The 17,133-nt window shown below is 34.6% G+C and overlaps 1 protein-coding gene across 12 annotated transcripts in view; it reads right to left on the bottom strand.

Annotated features, from left to right (window-relative positions):
• The window catches only part of SOX5 (SRY-box transcription factor 5), a 952,037-nt gene that overhangs the window by 336,233 nt on the left and 598,671 nt on the right, over nt 1-17,133 (bottom strand). For 10 of the 12 annotated variants that reach the window (XM_046641348.1, XM_046641339.1, XM_046641321.1 and 7 more), the window contains one exon: nt 2,262-2,493. In XM_046641348.1, coding sequence (XP_046497304.1) covers nt 2,262-2,492 — 231 coding nt within the window. In that variant the 5' untranslated portion in view covers nt 2,493. The remainder of the gene's footprint in view (nt 1-2,261; nt 2,494-17,133) is intronic. The other 2 variants (XM_046641375.1, XM_046641383.1) reach the window with 1 other exon arrangement.

Genomic DNA, 17,133 nt, shown 5'->3' with positions numbered 1-17,133 from the left:
ACTAACTTCTAGAACAGCGTAGCTTAACCTTTTTGGGTTACAGATCTATTCGAGAATCTGATGAAAACCACAGTCCTACTCCCATGTGTGCATATAGAAAATCCTCCATTGCTTTTCAGGAGATCCACAGACTCTGGTTAAGAACTTCCTCTCTAGAAGAAGGTGCTTGAGGAAAGAAGTTGTGTCTTATTCAAATCTATTTCCATGGTGCCCCCCCCAAAAATCTTGGTACAAAGTAGGCAGTTCATAGTTTTCATTTAGTTGAACTGAATTCTCCATTACAAACTGAACAGTTTCATTTTCACCAACATGCTGCATCACAGCATCCCTTCATGCCAGCTACGGTATGTAATTTATTTTCTTATACCCATCCTTGAGTATACTTAAAATAACCTCCTCTTTATCTTTGTGGTATTCTTCTAGTCATAACTATTTATATTCACTCCTTCAAATCTGTGTGTTTACGTTTATAGTATTATCACAGGAAAAGCAAACCAAGAAGTACTCTCAATAGAGTACTCCCCAGAGGAGGCCACGGTCAAAATACTGAGAGGGAAAAGGCATTGGCAGCGATGCAGTGTCAAATGGGGAGTCTGACTTCCTTACCCTGTTGAACTGTGCACTACCATTTTTTCCTCTTTCTTTTCCTAGTTTAACCTTTTTTGAGAGGAGACCAAAAAGCTGTCTCATTGCACACAACTAACATGAACTCATAGAAGAGGGAGAAGGGAGGAATTACGGAACCATGATTTAACTTGCCAAATAAGAAATAATCAGAAAATAAAATATGCGTGTGCTCTTGTGAAGAGCTTATAACATTTATAAGCATGGACTTCAAAGTCGGACTGCCTGGGTAAACCTTGGTTCTCCCATTTATTAACCGTTATCTGAAGCAAGTTATTTAACTGCTCTGTGCCTCAGTTTCCTCATCCATAAAATGGGATTAATAATAATGTCTCACTGAATTATTGTGAAGGTGTAAATGAGTAAATATATTAAGTGCTTAAAACACCATTTCTGTATAAGTGCTAGATACGTGTTAGCTATAACATTATTCTTGGTGGGAAAATCTTGGCACACAGTAAAATAGCCACAGAAATTTTGACCTATAAGGCTTAAAATGTTGAATGAGATTATTTAAATCTAACGTGAATATCAAAGAATAGTATCCATTTCACAGCTATCAGAAGATAGTTGATTCTTCTTGTTGATTTAATTCCACATATGGTGATACAATACCATGAATAGGTGGGCATATCTCAGTACCAAGTACATTTATGATACGTAATAATTTTCCAGAGAAAGCAAAAAAAAAAAAAGAAAAGATTTAATAGAATCAGAGCTGTCTTTAAAAGTAAGAGAATGTGTGATGAAACATGTTTATTGGTGTAATCTGGTTCAAATTAGTGGCACTGGCATCCTTGAAGTAGACGAGGAGGCGAGGTCACAAAAACATGACATCTACCCAGGCAGCCACGTTGAGAAGACGAGTGTGGCTTTACGGGCAGCTAAGTGCCCTGCTACCTTGCCAGCATGCCTACTCTACATATTCAAATTCCTAGGAAGGACCTAAAAGCCTTGTGTCTGTGTGTGTCTGCTATTTAAGCTTCAGCCAAAGATTCTATGCTTCTCATCCGTGAAACCACAGTTTCCTAATCTTCTGCAGTGATCCAGCCCCCAGGATGAGGGGCCAGATAAATTATCCTGAGTTGCAAATTCTAGAATAGGATGCAACAGGGAATTACTGAATTATCAAAACAACAGTGTGAATGGGACTGAGTTAGAAATTAATGTAGTCACATTAGAAAACTATAGTCTTTATGAAATATACTCTTCTACAATATTCCCAGTGGGTAAAGCAAAAAATTGAAAAACGTAGAAATGTTCAAACAATGTTGTAACTCTATCTGAAAAAAACCTTTTATTAGACATATTATGACATCTAACTTTCACGCTAACTTAAAATGTGTTACTTTAACATTATTCTTCTATTTACATATTTTTCCTGTAATTAAATTGTAAGTATCTCAAAAGTAGAATTCTTGAAAACAAAACAGAAACCAAAAAAAAGGAAAATAGCATATCTTATACTCCCTACTGGAATCAATTTACTTATAAAGAATTCTAAGATGTCAGGAGTGAATCTTATGTATGGCTATTAAGTAGATGATAGTTATAAAGCAAAGGACTGAAGCCAAACTATTAGAGGAGGAGACTGGTCAAAAAGTGAGTGTAGACACAATAGACCATGAGAAACCTACCATTGTATTGTGCTGAGAAGTGGGAGTCCTATGGCCACAAGTCTCTTGCGTCAGCAGAGAAACTGGCTGAAATTCCTCAGAGTGAGGCTTGTTGGGAAAACTCACATGCAAGGGAAGGTGAAAGGCTGGGAGCCCGTCACTCTCCTCTTCTTCCACTTTCTGTCTGCTTGTCACCATGGCTACCTCTCCATCTGCTTCCCCATACGGAGAGGCTGGTCGCTTGGAAGACATCCTGGAAGGAACAAAAGAGGAGAAAATAATGAAACCTCCACATAAATCCTTAATGCCGTCATTGTGTGGTTAGGGGCCATTGTAACAGAAATGCCTTTTTGTGCTGGCAGAGAGCAGGAAACCATCCAAATACCACTGCAAAGCACACACAATCAGAAACAATGGCCAAGCAGGTAGCAACAGAACAGTGCTTGTTTGTTGTGAGAATAATACACTAATATAGCGCTCTCTTGTATTCTGGCTTCTTAAACAGGAGAATTCACCTAAGAACAGTGCATAATGAAAAACCATTCCATTTTGAAGGAAAGAAAAATACCCATCTAGTTTTACACTTTGATAGACCTTATTGAAGACAGAACATCTATGAATAGCAAATACTGTTGGCAGTTAAAGGAAGGAAATAACTAAAATTTCTTTCATCCAAAAATAAAAATAAATGAATGATGGCCATTACAACAAATTTGCATTTTATTAAAACTAAAATTACTGTGAATGTAAAATATCAGTTATAAGCAAACATCAGACCACATGACAAAAAGTTTGATATTTGCTTAAAGCTTCTTAAGAACTGAATAAATTTTGCAATCATGGTTAATCTTGAAACATTTGACAATTTTTCTTCCCTCACCTCCCCAAATAACCCAATTTTGGCATTTAGTTCTAATTATCAAATTTTCAAAGTAGTAAAAAAAGGTAAGAATATAAAAATATTTCAATTTTATTTCCATAATTCTATGAAAGATTTGGATGTGGATTCTCAGACTTACTTAGTCCTTAGAATACCTAAGCAAAAGAAAAAAATCAAATAGGATGTTTTGTTTTGATGAGCTAATGTCTAGGTAACAATACACTTAGAATACTGAACAAAACTTAAACATTTTTTTGTACTCAAGTCTGAGAATATTATCAGAGTTTAAAAATATGTGGTAAATATTTTTAGTTAGAGAGTTCCTTCTCATTAAAAGTTTTACACAGAAGCAATATAGAGTTAAAATTTTTAATAAAAAGACTCTTGTAATTACAACTTGATCTGACCTTGAAAAAGTTATGATTTTTGTTCAACAAACAAGCAGTGTTTACAGAATCATTCATACTTATCCTAGACTAGTGGGACTAGGTGGCAGGAAAGTATTAAAGAACTGCCACGCCACTTGCTTCATATATATATCACTGAATTTTACATTTAAAACGCACTACCAAAAGAGAAGCCTCTAATCATTGTTGTATAATCCTATTCTTAGTGTTAGAAGTTTCAAAATAAAAGTGTATTCGAGTACTGAAGATATTCTATTAAGAAATAATAGCACAGTAGAAAAAAATAAGGCTGTGAAATCAGACACACATGGATTGAAATACTGATTCTACTACTTACTAGCTGTGAGATTCCCTTAATGTCTCTATCAATTTATTCATCTTTAAAGTGAGATGTAGTATCTACTTGTATGCTTTTTGAGATGAACTGCGTACCATATGAAAAATGACTTGAGCATTTAGCACAGAGTAGACACTCAATACACAGTAGCTGTTGTTTGTTTTACAAATTTGACAGTGTGACTCACTCCCCCTCAAAAAACAAAAACCAAAAACTCCAAAATGAGAAAAGCAGATTGCCTTCTAAGAGTTAAACTGTAAAATCAACATGAACTACTAAGTCCCCCGGTAGAGAATTGCTCCCTGGCCAGACATACTTGATAATAAACTGATCAAATGTATTAGCAAGTGTTAAAGAAGAAATGTTAATCGTAGGGGTGTTGATAGCTGAAAAAGAGAGACAAAGGAGGAGATGGTGGTGGCTACCATGGAAGCCCTGTCTAAAGGACAGTGGACTGGGCCATCACATTTAAGGCATCTTTAACTATTTCTGATCTCATTGCCAAAGTCTACTCCAAGTCTACTCGAAGTATGGAGAAAGGGAGTAAGGGGCTAGAGTTAACAGAGTTAGAATAGTCAGTCTCACTGGCAACACCATATCTATCACCAAATTGATATATTAAACTATATATAATAACTCTATACACTACAGATGTTTAACTCCTACTGTTCTGCCTCTATGCTTTCCAAGCAAACTTCTGATTCCTATATAGAGAATTGGATGACTGAACAGAAAAAATATTTAAGGTCTTTCTGAAGTGATCTATCAGAGTAAATCAATAAAGGGACTTCTATTATTTCTTGGTTTCACATGTAGCTTGACTACAAGGAGATTATGCATTTATTATATAAGCCATAGTATTTATGGTCTCTGACAGCATTATAATTCTTGCTGGAATTAATAAATTGGTACTCTGGTGTCTACCCCAGTCTCATGTACAAACAGTCTCTCACTGTCTGAAAATTCCAGGCTATCGGCAAGAGACAGTCTCTGGGTTATCAAAGCAGAAGGTTAGATCAGCTGGCCTTTGCTAAGTTAGTACAATTCCCCTGACTTTCAGAAGGAATGACCTTTTTGCTGATTTCTATTTTATTAACATCATTATTAATAATGATTATAAGAATTGAAAGTCCAAAAGTAGACATAAGGTAGATAGTTAAGATATCACTATTCTTCTCAAAATCTAGTCATTTCAATATCTAAAATATCTTTATATACAACTGGATAAACATTCTTTATGCATATCATTCTATAGAGCAAAAAGTATAAGGTCTAAAGCACTGAACATGAGTCGCCTTGATACCAGAAGGCAATTGATCCTAAAATCTCACATATTTCATGTTTATTTCAATTCCATTGTCAGAGGCTTATGGAATGGTCTTAACGTGTTGGATATGAGAGTATTTTTATACAATTGAGGTTTAAGATTTTTTAAAGATTTTTAAAGTTATTATAATAAAAATGACTATGGTTATAGTTCAGTAATAGGCTACTAAGTCAGAAAAAAGTGAAATACTTAAATTATACAGAGAGCTTTCAATCTGTTGGTTGCATTATTCATGTTTAGTCTAACTCATAGTACTTCTAAAAATATTGATAAAATCACCAATAACATTAGATTCTTGAATTTTTGTTCATCTACCAAAGGGTTTCATTTTGGACAGAGGAAAGTATCATTAATTTCAAAAAAAGCATTAAGAAGGCACTGCAAATTTCCGTATATTGTCTATCCAGGGTTCCAATTCCTGCAGCTTATACTGCAGGGTTGTGTTGCAGTGCAAGGATACCTTGGAACAATTTGAGGATCTAGCCTGGGGTATGCACTTATGTATTTATTCAGGGATGATTTGTCACTCCTGTGGTAGGTGTTAGACTTACCAATGCACAAAATTCAGACTTCAAAGAAACTGACATGAAACAGACACATACAATCTAGTGTAAACTACCTTGTGGAGCTATGATGACGTAATAGCAGTCTTTAACTCAGTTTTGTTTGTGGACCAGAAAATCTTCTTGAAAGAACTAATGTTTAATTCCAGGGCGAAAAAAGAGTCTTCAAACCATCAACCACCATTTACTGATCACTTACTATGTGTAAGACAGTTATCTAATGGGGATAAAAAAAAATGTAACAGTCTCTGCTTTAAAAAGCTTATGAACTGGTTGAGAAAATTTTAAATAGAAGGAGAAATAATAATTAAAGGCAGTTCAGGTTAAGGGCCAAATGACATTAAAGCTAGGCACCTAAGGGATTCATGAGGGCCAGCAGATACTGGAATGCTTCAGAGAATGGTTAACCAGTTGGATTTCGAGGGAAAAGAAGGACAAATGGAAACCTCAGGATAAATGGAGAGGGAATTTCACATAGGAAGTAATGACAGAAGCAAAGATATTTTAAAAGTGCAATATAAATTTAAGTTTCAAGTTTACTTAGGAAAAGGGAAGATCGAACGATATGGACCAAATTCCATCTCTAGTCTATAACACTCTTAGAGCTGCTGAGTTACATGCATGAAGTGAATAAGGAATGGCCTCCCTTGTAAGAGACAGCTTGCTTTTTACACTTTTCCTTTACCTAACCCTGTAGCAATCTAAACAATCACACTACTCTAGTCCACATGTGAAATAATTTTAACACTACTGGAGTCCTTTGTTATTGGCGAAGGGCTCTCTGTGTGCCTTATAATCATTCTGCAAGTAGGATGCACCCAGCTGTATTCAGACATGTAGAGCACACGTAGGAGTCGGGTAAGGGATGTGAGACTACAACATAAAACTAAACCAGTGGTTTTCAAACTTGGTTGCACATTGGAATTACATGAAGAGGTTTAACAAATACTGCTGCCTGGGTCCCACTGCCAGACATTCAATTGTTATTGGTTCTCAAGTGCAGATGGGGTGTCAGAAATTTTAAAGCTCCCAGGTGATTCTAATGCACAGTCAAGGTTGCAAACCATTCTTGGTAGTCAGAATAATGTTTCTCATCCAACATGTCTAAATCCTAATTCCCCAAATCTGTGAATATATTACCCTACAAGGAAAAAGGGACTTTGCAGATACGATTAAGGATCTTGAGATGAGAGGATTATTCCGGATATTCTGGATGGGCCCAAAGTAATCACAAATATCTTTATAAGAAGGAGAAGCAGGAGCATCAGAATCAGACAGAGAGACTGAAAGATAGTATATGTTTGGCTTTGAAAATGAATGAGGGGGCCGTGAGCCAAGGAATGTAGGTGCTCCTCTAGAAGCTAGAAAAGGGAATGAAACAGGTTTTCCCCTAGAGCCTCTAGAAGGAATGAATCTTTCCAATATCTTGTTTGTAAGACTTCTGACCTCCAGAACTCTAAGTGAATACATCTGTATTGTTTACGCCACTCCACTGGTGGTAATTTGTTATACGAGCAACAGGAAACTAATTTGCTACTTCCTTAAACATAATTCACAGTTGGTATTTTCTCAGTCTGAAAGCCTCCCACCCCAGATATACACTTGTCTGTTCCCTCACTTCATTTAGTTTTCTGCTCCAACATCATTGCTCAGTGAAGCCATCTTGGTGAATCCCCCTAAACCAGCACCTCCTCCCTCTCTTACTCCTCTCTGCTTTGTTCACAGCACTTATCATCACCTGACGTGTTTTATATTTACTTCTTTATTATCCGTCTCTCCTACTATAAGATCCAAGAGGGCAGACGTTATGTTTGTTCATAGCTACTTACCCAGTACTTACAATCCTTTCTGAAAATAGTAGTCTTTCAATAAATATCTGCTAAATGAAAGCTGCTAACTACAACCAGCAACTCTCTGACTATTCTCTAAGTATGGGTAGTTGTAATATCTAGTCATACAGGACAAGCATGCTTAGAAAATGTCTTAATATTGTCAGAAAAAAGGAAATCCAGCTCAGTGGTAACAGCTCCCTTCTTTTTTATTAATTCCAATGTCAAGGAATTGGTAAACCCTGTTTAATAAGGTTTTTTAAAGTACTTGTGAAAAACTCTTACTTTTTAAAATGTGTAAGTAAAAGAACATAAAAGTGAAGTAACTTTATATAAAAATGTTACATAATTAATTACCAACAGACCTATTACTGAGCAATCACCTACTTACTGCTTTAAACTTAACTCTGTCTGCTTAGGATATGTTCTTTGCTGTAATTACTCTGGAAAATGACAACATGTACAAAGTCAAAGGAATTCCTATACGGAACAAACATAAAATGGAAGACTCAGAATAGGAATTGCTTTCCTTATATAACAGTTTCTCTCTAAAGTTTCTTTCTTTCTCTAAATATTTTAACCTTTGGCTAATTCAGAGATAAAGTCCTAGGAAGCAGTGCCTTCTACTGGTTAATCTTTTGAAATGATAACATCTTTTTTTATAAGGTTTGCAGTTACATATAAAAAAACTGCAAGAAATAAATATCTGTGAAGAAAAAACTCAAATCCCAGTTCTTCAAAGCCTTCCCTTACCATCATAGTTGAAGGGACTTTGCCCCACCTCCAACTACATCATCAACTCTTGTTAATGGCCCACATGAAAAAATTGAACTGAACATCAGTATAACCTGTGACATTTAGTAAACGGTTTAATCTTCTTCTTTTTCTTATTAGTGTATAGTGTCTAAAATTAGAACACCAGCACTTGTAAGCAAGAACATTTTTTTTAACTTCTTGAATTCTTCCTGACATGTAGCATGTCTCGCACTTAATAAGATGTTAGTAAGTACAGGTCTATTTTTGACCATTTCACCTGATTTTTCCAAGATTAATGCTAAAGACAAAACAACGTGATAAAGGTCTTTCCAAATTGCCCTATATTTTTTCTCCAAATAGTCTAATCCTCTATGTTGAATGAGATACAATTAATTGGATGACAACACAATTCCTAGCACATACTTGGCACTCAATGTATTTTTCTATGAATAAAAGAATGAATTGAATGAGTGTATATTTTGTGCTAGGAAATTTATCTTTGTGTTATAGAGGAAACAGCCAACTTAAATATGAAGACTTTTCTAGTTTACCTTTAAGGAAGCACAGTTTAGATGGACATAGAAGACATATACCCACTCATCCATTCACTTATTTTAACGGAAAAACATTTATTGAAAGACTACCATGTGCCTGTAGATAGCAACATAATTAAGAAATCAAGAGGGGCTGGCCCCGTGGGGCAGCAGTTAAGTGCGCATGTTCTGCTTCAGCGGCCCAGGGTTCGCCAGTTCAGATCCCAGGTGCAGACATGGCACCACTTGACAAGCCATGCTGTGGTAGGCATCCCACATATAGTGTAGAGGAAGATGAGCACAGATGTTAGCTCAGGGCCAGTCTTCCTCAGCAAAAAGAGGAGGATTGGCAGCAGTTAGCTCAGAGGTAATCTTCCTCAAAAAAAAAAAAAAAAAGAAATCAAGAAAGAATATATTAAGGTAAATGACTTTTTATAAATATGAGTACTGTGGGAAACAGACAATAGAGAGATGATGTCTTGCTAAAATAATCAGAGAATGCTTCTCATAAATTACAAGAATTCAACAGAGTAATGAAGGATGGATCACATGTCAATAGACACAAAGAACAGAAGATTCCAAACAGGGGAAATTACATTAGCTAATTAAAGAAATGTATAGAATGCTACTGGATAGTGAGTAGAACGGTTTGATTAAAGCAGCAGATTCTAGGAGAAGTAAATGCAGACAAAGATAAAAAGGATGAGATGACAGTGATTCTGGTTAAATCTTACCAATTTTAAATGGTTAAACCAAAACTTGAAATTGATAATGAAGGCAGAAAAGAATTGGTGATGGCTTGTGAGCCACACAGTAATATAATCAAAATCCTATTTTAGGAAGAAAAATACTCAGAAATTAGTAACTGATAGAAGGTTGAGGGTGGGAACCAGAAAAGGGGAACAAATGGGTGAGATAATTCAAAGATAAAGAGATTACTTACTGTACAATTTAGAGAATAATACTGCTAATAAGAGAAATATAAAAATTAGAAAGATAGGCCAATTTGGTGGAAAATATGAAATTCAATTTAAGAAATAAGTTGGGTTGATTGCAGGATTTTAAAAAAGAAATAGTAGATGATCAGAAAATGCAGGACTTCTGTGAAAATAACTAAGGCAGTGTAATCTTTTAAATACAAGTAGAGAGTTAAACAGTAATTGTGATTATTTCTCATTGACTTCTTCCACAATGCTCCAAGTCAGTATTTCTATTATCCTTGTTTTATAAAAGAGGAAACTGAGTCATAAAGTAGTTAAATATCTTTGGTTACACTACTTTGTCTTTGCACTATAATATACAGCAGCTCAAGAATAGAATTGTCTTTCCAAGCAAAAAGAAGAAAATATAGAGTGTGTGTGTGCGGGGGCCGCGAGAGTGGCAGAGGAGGAGGACAGACCTGAATCTTGCATTCCATCCAATTTTGGAAGACCAGCATATAAAACAGATTAAGCAAAGAAGACAGACAGAGCAAAGTAAAGTGATAAGGGAAGCTGTGTAATTATTCTCTAAAAAATTCTACAAAGCTAACCATTCTGAATATGGACTTTTAAAATTCTGGAGCATGACATGCATTTAACTTATAACTTGCATTAATTGTTTTCCTAAGTACTTGTTTGTAATATTCACTCCCTCATGTTAAATTTTAAGCATAGCAGAATACATTTTTAAAATGATTGAAAATATTTAAGAGGATGCATCTTTGTAAGGGAACAATGAATATGAGGTATTACAGAATAAAATACAAATTGGCAATCCTTCATGTCCAAGGATTATACTAATTTTCTAGAAGTGACATGCTTAAATTTTTCTAATAAGACTATTTGTTCAGGACATTTACATGTACTTGTTTGGTTTCTTTTGTAATTAAGGTTGTTGTGAGAAGGGTAATCAAAATTAGGAAGTAAATTCTACTGTCTATCAAAGATTTTTTCACAATAGAATGTTACCTGTCCAATATGGGAAATCAACATAGACAGCATGAATGGTCAAGTTTTGATTCAAATGAATGAACCAACCAACACTTCTGTGTAATCTATAAATATAGAATTACACACGCTTAGCACGTCATTTTATTAAAGAAAAAAGTATCATTTTCATTATTCTGATCTATGAATTTCAATTATTATTCACATCATATGGTGTATTCTTTCTTATTCTCTCTTACATGTTGTGAGCATCTTCCCTTTGGCTACTAAGAGTCAGCTTTGTGTTTACCCTGTGAACATTTCATGTAAATTTTATAACCAAGTCTGTCATATATAATATTTAGAAGTCTTTTAAATAGAAAATTTATTTGTGCTAAACATATAGTCTTTCAAATTTTTAAAATATTTTTCTTCTCTTTTCTATAAATCTTCTTTGCCATCAGTTTCTGATATAGAACATGCCAATCTCTATAGTTCTCCACACATTGCTTCCCATATACAGAGACCTCATTCATTATATTGTTATTTAGAGGCACGAACAAGTTTATCAGGTCCTGGCATAAACTATAAATGGAAGTATAAACACAGATTTCAAGAAATATAAAAACAGACAACATAGAGTAATAAATAAGACTAGACTCTCTTCTAATCCTTATGCTACATTTCACCAGAGTAGAAACTTATTTCTACTAGTCTTTATAAGCAAAACTTACCATAACGTTGAAAACTAAAAACAAAAATAATATTTCAGCTACAGATGCTTAAAAATAAATTTATTATTCTATTATGAAATATAATTTGAATTTACAGAAAAATTTCAATAATATTAGAAAAGTTGAAACATTTAAAAACTGTGCTAATTAAAAATGTTGTAGTTATGAAGAACTTTCAAAGTGACCTTTACCAGGGCTGTTCTCTGTGTTCACCTTATCATATGTTTAGTTTCTGAGATGTTCTCTGCATTGAGATCAAGTAGTTCATTATACCATTCCTTCTTTCTCATAAGAATAACACATTTTAAGTTCTTCACCACTTTTCTGCCCTTCTCTTTACTAGCATCTCTGCTCTTACTAAATAGCTCACCCCGGCCTCATCCAGCCCATCAAGAGTCAGAGATGGAGGGCAGGATAAGAACAACAAAAAATGAGGAGGTACATGGTTTTTCCAGGACGGGGTGGAAAACGAAAAGCAAAAAAAATCAGAAGTTAAAGAGAGATAAGGAAAGACTCAGAAATAGAACTGAATTCTTGTCAGTACCTGAAAGAAATGAGTGCCTTTTAATTAGATGGATACAGGATATTTCAGAAGTGTTTGAATGAATGTGCCTAAAGCAAGCAAATAAAGTTAACTTTTAAAATGTCCATTTCTTTTTGTTTTCTAAACGAGGGAGACAGATACCAAAGGTAAGCCTTAGAAACAGTTTATGGTAGCAAAATTTCATCCTAAAATGATTCAGAACTCAAAATTTGATTCTTTTTCTACTTTCTTCTCTTACCGTCTAATAATTGTAAATCACTAAAAACTTACTCCAAAATTAGATGGCATGTTATTGGATGAAGATGCCCAGAAAATTTTCTAAATAAGATTACTTTATTATGAGTAACCTAATACCTGGGCTCTAGAGTCAAAATTTATCTAAACAAATATATCTGCCAGCTAAAACTTCTCATCTTTACGTATTATTGTGTTAACTTTAAAATTAATTCACATTTACTAAGTGTCTAAGACAACAGCATTCCTGATAAATAAAAAAGTAGAAAGAGTATTAAATTTAATTAAACTCTAATCATTCTATAATGGTCTAATACTTACAAAAGTTAGAGTTCATTATAAGTCTGACAAGACCAAAGAAAAACTGGTTAGGGGAACTTACATGATTCCTAAATACAAAGTTACTTTCATAAAAAGAAGAACGAGCAAACGTTTTTGCAGAATTCCAGAACTTTTTGAAAAAATTATCAAAACTTTTCTCGTGGTTTACAACACAAGAATATGGCAATAAGCACTTTCTACTTAAAAACATAACCTAACTGTATTTGACTTAATAATTGTTATAATTTTATTTCTTTATCTCAAAAATAAAAACAGCTATATGAGTTATTAAACATTTGATCACAGAATCTTTTTAATGTCAAATACACTAAATTTTAACCAAATCTACTTGAAGAAAAAGCAATAGAAATGATTAAGACCTTTAAATGTGGGAAAGAAATTTTTTTTAAGTTGTAGCTAAAATGATCAAATGCAAGAATTTGGAGGAAAACAATACAAAACCATAAATAGCAATTAATTGTGAATTATTTAATTCATGTATTATTATACATTTGCCATTAATCAGAAATAAACAGAAAAAGAATGTTTAACCTTCCAGCCATCTACAGGTTAAAAATGTCAAAGTCCTTTTGTTCTGATTATTTGTAAAATACTTCAAATTATCTAGAATTAAGATTTGTGGTTCTAAAACTTGTTATTATAGTTAGAAAGGGTACATTTTTTAAGGAAATAAAAAGCTTTTTCCATTTGAGCATGGGTTTTGCCTTTCTGACAGCTCTAAGTCCACAGGATGTGGAGGGATGATTTAAATTTTACATCAAAATTGTGACTGCACTAGACTTTTTTTCCTCCTTCTCAAGGGAGGCATTGTTCTTGCCTTTCCATAACCAGGCGTGACAGCGCCAGACTGGAGTCATACGGCTGGTCTCTGAGTCAGCGTGAAAGTGCTCACCTCCTGAGTTTCCCCAGATGCTCGGCTCCTTGTGAGTCTGAAAGCTGAGCACTGAGTAGCCACATACTCCATTCCTCAGACAAACAGAGGATCGGAGGAAAAAAATCAAGGGATTACCAAAAACTATCTCTTCCAGTACATGCTGTAAAAATCTTTTAATAAGAAGAAGAAGGAACAACAAAAAAAATCACCCTGTGTTTAATATAAGTACCATTTTTCTGAACCAAAAGTTGGGGTGAATTGTTTAACAAGTAACTGTGTGCTTCTGAGTTAAAGAAATAAAGGAAGTCTAAAAAATCAGAAGCCTTCTGGATTTTTCTGAGACACATGGTTGCCATATGCATAAATTTCAGGTTATAGACAGCTAGATAGAACAGTGAAAGAATATTGTATGAAATGCATATCTATTCTCTAAAAAGGTATCTTTAAAAACTGCCTGTAGAATTCCTGAAAAGGGACAATCTTTTCTGCTCTCTGTCAGACAATTGCTAGTGAAACAGGGATTCATTTAATTTCTATTGTCCTATCCTCGAATGAACCTTTCAGGGAAGTTTGAGAAGTGTCTGTGTCTTCTATATATGTATAACCCTGTGTGTGTGTGTGTGCGTCTGTGTGTGCATGCATGTGTGCATGTGAGTGTGTGAGACAGAGAGAGAGAGAGAAGAAAAGGAGGAGGGGGGAAGAGAAAGAGAGGGAGTTTTACTGTCTAATGGTATATTAATGGACATTAATATTCTTTCTTTTTCTCATGGAACCTCTATGAAGGATTAGACAGCACCATCTTAACTTAATCATAATCACATGCTAACAACTTTCATTTACTATATAATTCAAAACTTCCTGGTTGAAAGTTTTGCGTATCTTGAAGGGAAAAATAAATAAGAGAAACAAACTCCTTCCAATTTGTTAACACATAAAAAATAAAGGGAAAAAAGCCAAAGGAAACGTAATTCCTAAGTATTACTACTACAGTGAGTGGTACTAACGTCTTAATTATTGATTTCCAAAATAATGCCAGTCTGTTTCATGTTATCCTCATGAGGATATATGAGCGTCTACATATGTTCACGCATACACATATATGTGGGCATGTTTGTAATAACCTATAAAAAGAGTTCACTGTATTCACCATATTCACATTGGAAGAAGACAGATTTTCATTCATGAACATCACTGGTCAGGTGAGGTGCATATGCAAAAAAACCCGAACAGTTTTAAGTAGGAAAGAACATCTACTTAGGCTTAATGATAGTGACCCCTCTGTAAAAATACCATATCACTTATTTTAATGACTTGGTCATTTTGACTCTCCCAGGAGACTCTCCCTATGGCAGAACTGCAAATAGGATATAAAATTTTATTTTCCAAAATAATATCCTTAAGTACTCATTTTGAGCCTCCCTCTCTGTCTCATCTGAACTTCCTCTTGAAGTCCTATCCCGACTCCTGCTCTCTCTCCCCTCTCACATTACTGGCTAAGTCTAAATAAATAGCAAATTGTCCCATAATCAAAAGTGACTTATTCTTAGCATGGTGTATGTGTTGAAATAAAATCTGTGGCATGTTTAATTTATTTAGGATCTAATAATGATGACAAAAATAATTAAGTAACCAGTCTAGTTTTAATTTCTTTTGTTTTCAAAGGTCATTGTGAAATCAAGCAAGTTAAGCCTTCAAAAGCAAACCTCTAGAGAACAGTGTGGGTTTTTTTCCCTAGCAGAAATGAGAAAGGAGGCTCACAACTAAAAGGAGTACTAAACATCAGTGTCAGATTTGTTGAGAATGACTGTCTAAGTAGTCCAATGAAGAAAAATATTACGACCCCTACCTTCTTTGGAATCCAAATAACCCTGACAAGGAAAAGTTTATACATTGCTAAATTCTGGCCAATTTAGGGGACTCACTCTTTCTTTCCATGCCCCATATAGACTTGGTTGCAGCCTGTTTCTACAACAGCTGTTGAAAGATGAACAAAAATAGAAAATATTTATGTTATATCCAAAATAGACAGCAAAGAACATATATACAGTGCACAAATCTTTCCCAGCACAACAGCTTCTGATGCGAGAGATAGGCATGCTAGGAAAGACAGATTTTCTGAACATCCCGGAAAAATGAAGAATTTGCCACTATAATCATGAAAAGTCCAAAAGTAAGGGTGCAGAGACAAAGACGATGAGCATCTATCAACCCAAACTCCAAAACAGCGGGATGCAGCTATGGTTGATGTTATAAGAATGCTGAGCCTCTTCATTGGTTCCTTTCATGCCAAAGCTTCTTTGCTTGGATGAATATGAATTAAATCCATAAGCTTTCTTATTTTTCTAGCTTGACCTCTAAACTCATTTTACGTCTTAACTGTTTATCTTCTTCCCTCATTAATCTTTCTGGTTTTAGCACATTCCCTGTTGTTTTCAGGAAAAAAAAACTTTAAATGCACAGTTCATACTGCCACTGTGGACGAGTTAGGAATGTTAGCTCTTTTCTATAAATGGGTATGAACTGTTCAGCAGTAACTTAAAGGCTACCAGTTTCCCGGTCCTGAAATAAAAATTCAAAGTAGAGAAGAAAATCATCAGACTCCTATAAAGGTATGACAAGTATAAAGGCACAAAAAGATCGCAGTACAAAGTTTACACTAGATTTCAAACGGGGCTAACATTAATGTCACTATCAAGCTTCCATTTTCAAGAAAATTTTGAAGTATGTCATATAGATAAACTTTTTGAAATAAATAGCTTTTCCTATTTGCTTTCTCTTTTCAATCAGTTCTATGGCTAAACACACACAATGTGATGTCCTTTAAAATACTCTGTCATTATAATAATGTTGAATTTTAGATTGTAATTTTAGTCAGTAATATAGCTGAATTCTTTCCTATTGTTTATTAAAATATAGTTGGTGAGGAATTTTACTGATTAATACAATTTACCCATATAACTTTAAAATCTGTCAGTACAGAGAAAAATTTTAAAGGTGTTCACTTTACAAATCCATCAGAGAAAAACTAATCAAACAAAAGCAAAACTTTAAAGCTGGAATCTTGCACTTCAGTAGAATGTTTACCATTTACTGTTTTATAGGTACTCTGCCATATTTTCTGCTGTTCTGTAGTATTTCCCCAAAGCTTAACAAAGGCCCAGCTGTATAAACCAGTCCTGTCAAAGAACGTAGTTAAGGGATGGATAAAACAGGGAGGGGTGTCTAACATGCTGACCACTGTCTGAGCTTATGAGGATAAAGGAGCCTTGATGGAGAAAAGTAATCATCCATTGCTGTTTTTTTTTTTTAACCTCATTACCACATGCTAGAACATTTTTTTTTCCACTACCCAAACACCCCCATTCCAACCCCCTGCAACTGAAAGACCTTTGTGTTCGAAAGGTGACAGAATCCTCCCAACGTCCCTTTCTCTCTTCTTTTTTTTTTGTTTTCTTTTTTGTTTTTTTGCCGACGGCAAGTTTATGGAGGCGTGATCATTTAAAAACTTGTTAAAATACTGGTTTCCTCTCCATTAAGCCATCCACACACAGTTCCCTGAAAACATTTCGAATGGCTATATAAACGTACTTGCTTTGGATTCCTTTTTACCAAAATCTTATCAACAG

Source organism: Equus quagga, chromosome 1 (assembly GCF_021613505.1).
Source record: "Equus quagga isolate Etosha38 chromosome 1, UCLA_HA_Equagga_1.0, whole genome shotgun sequence".
NCBI classification, from domain to species: domain Eukaryota; kingdom Metazoa; phylum Chordata; class Mammalia; order Perissodactyla; family Equidae; genus Equus; species Equus quagga.
The sequence above is the reverse complement of the archived record's forward strand: the minus strand, read 5'-3'. Positions and strand labels throughout refer to the sequence as shown.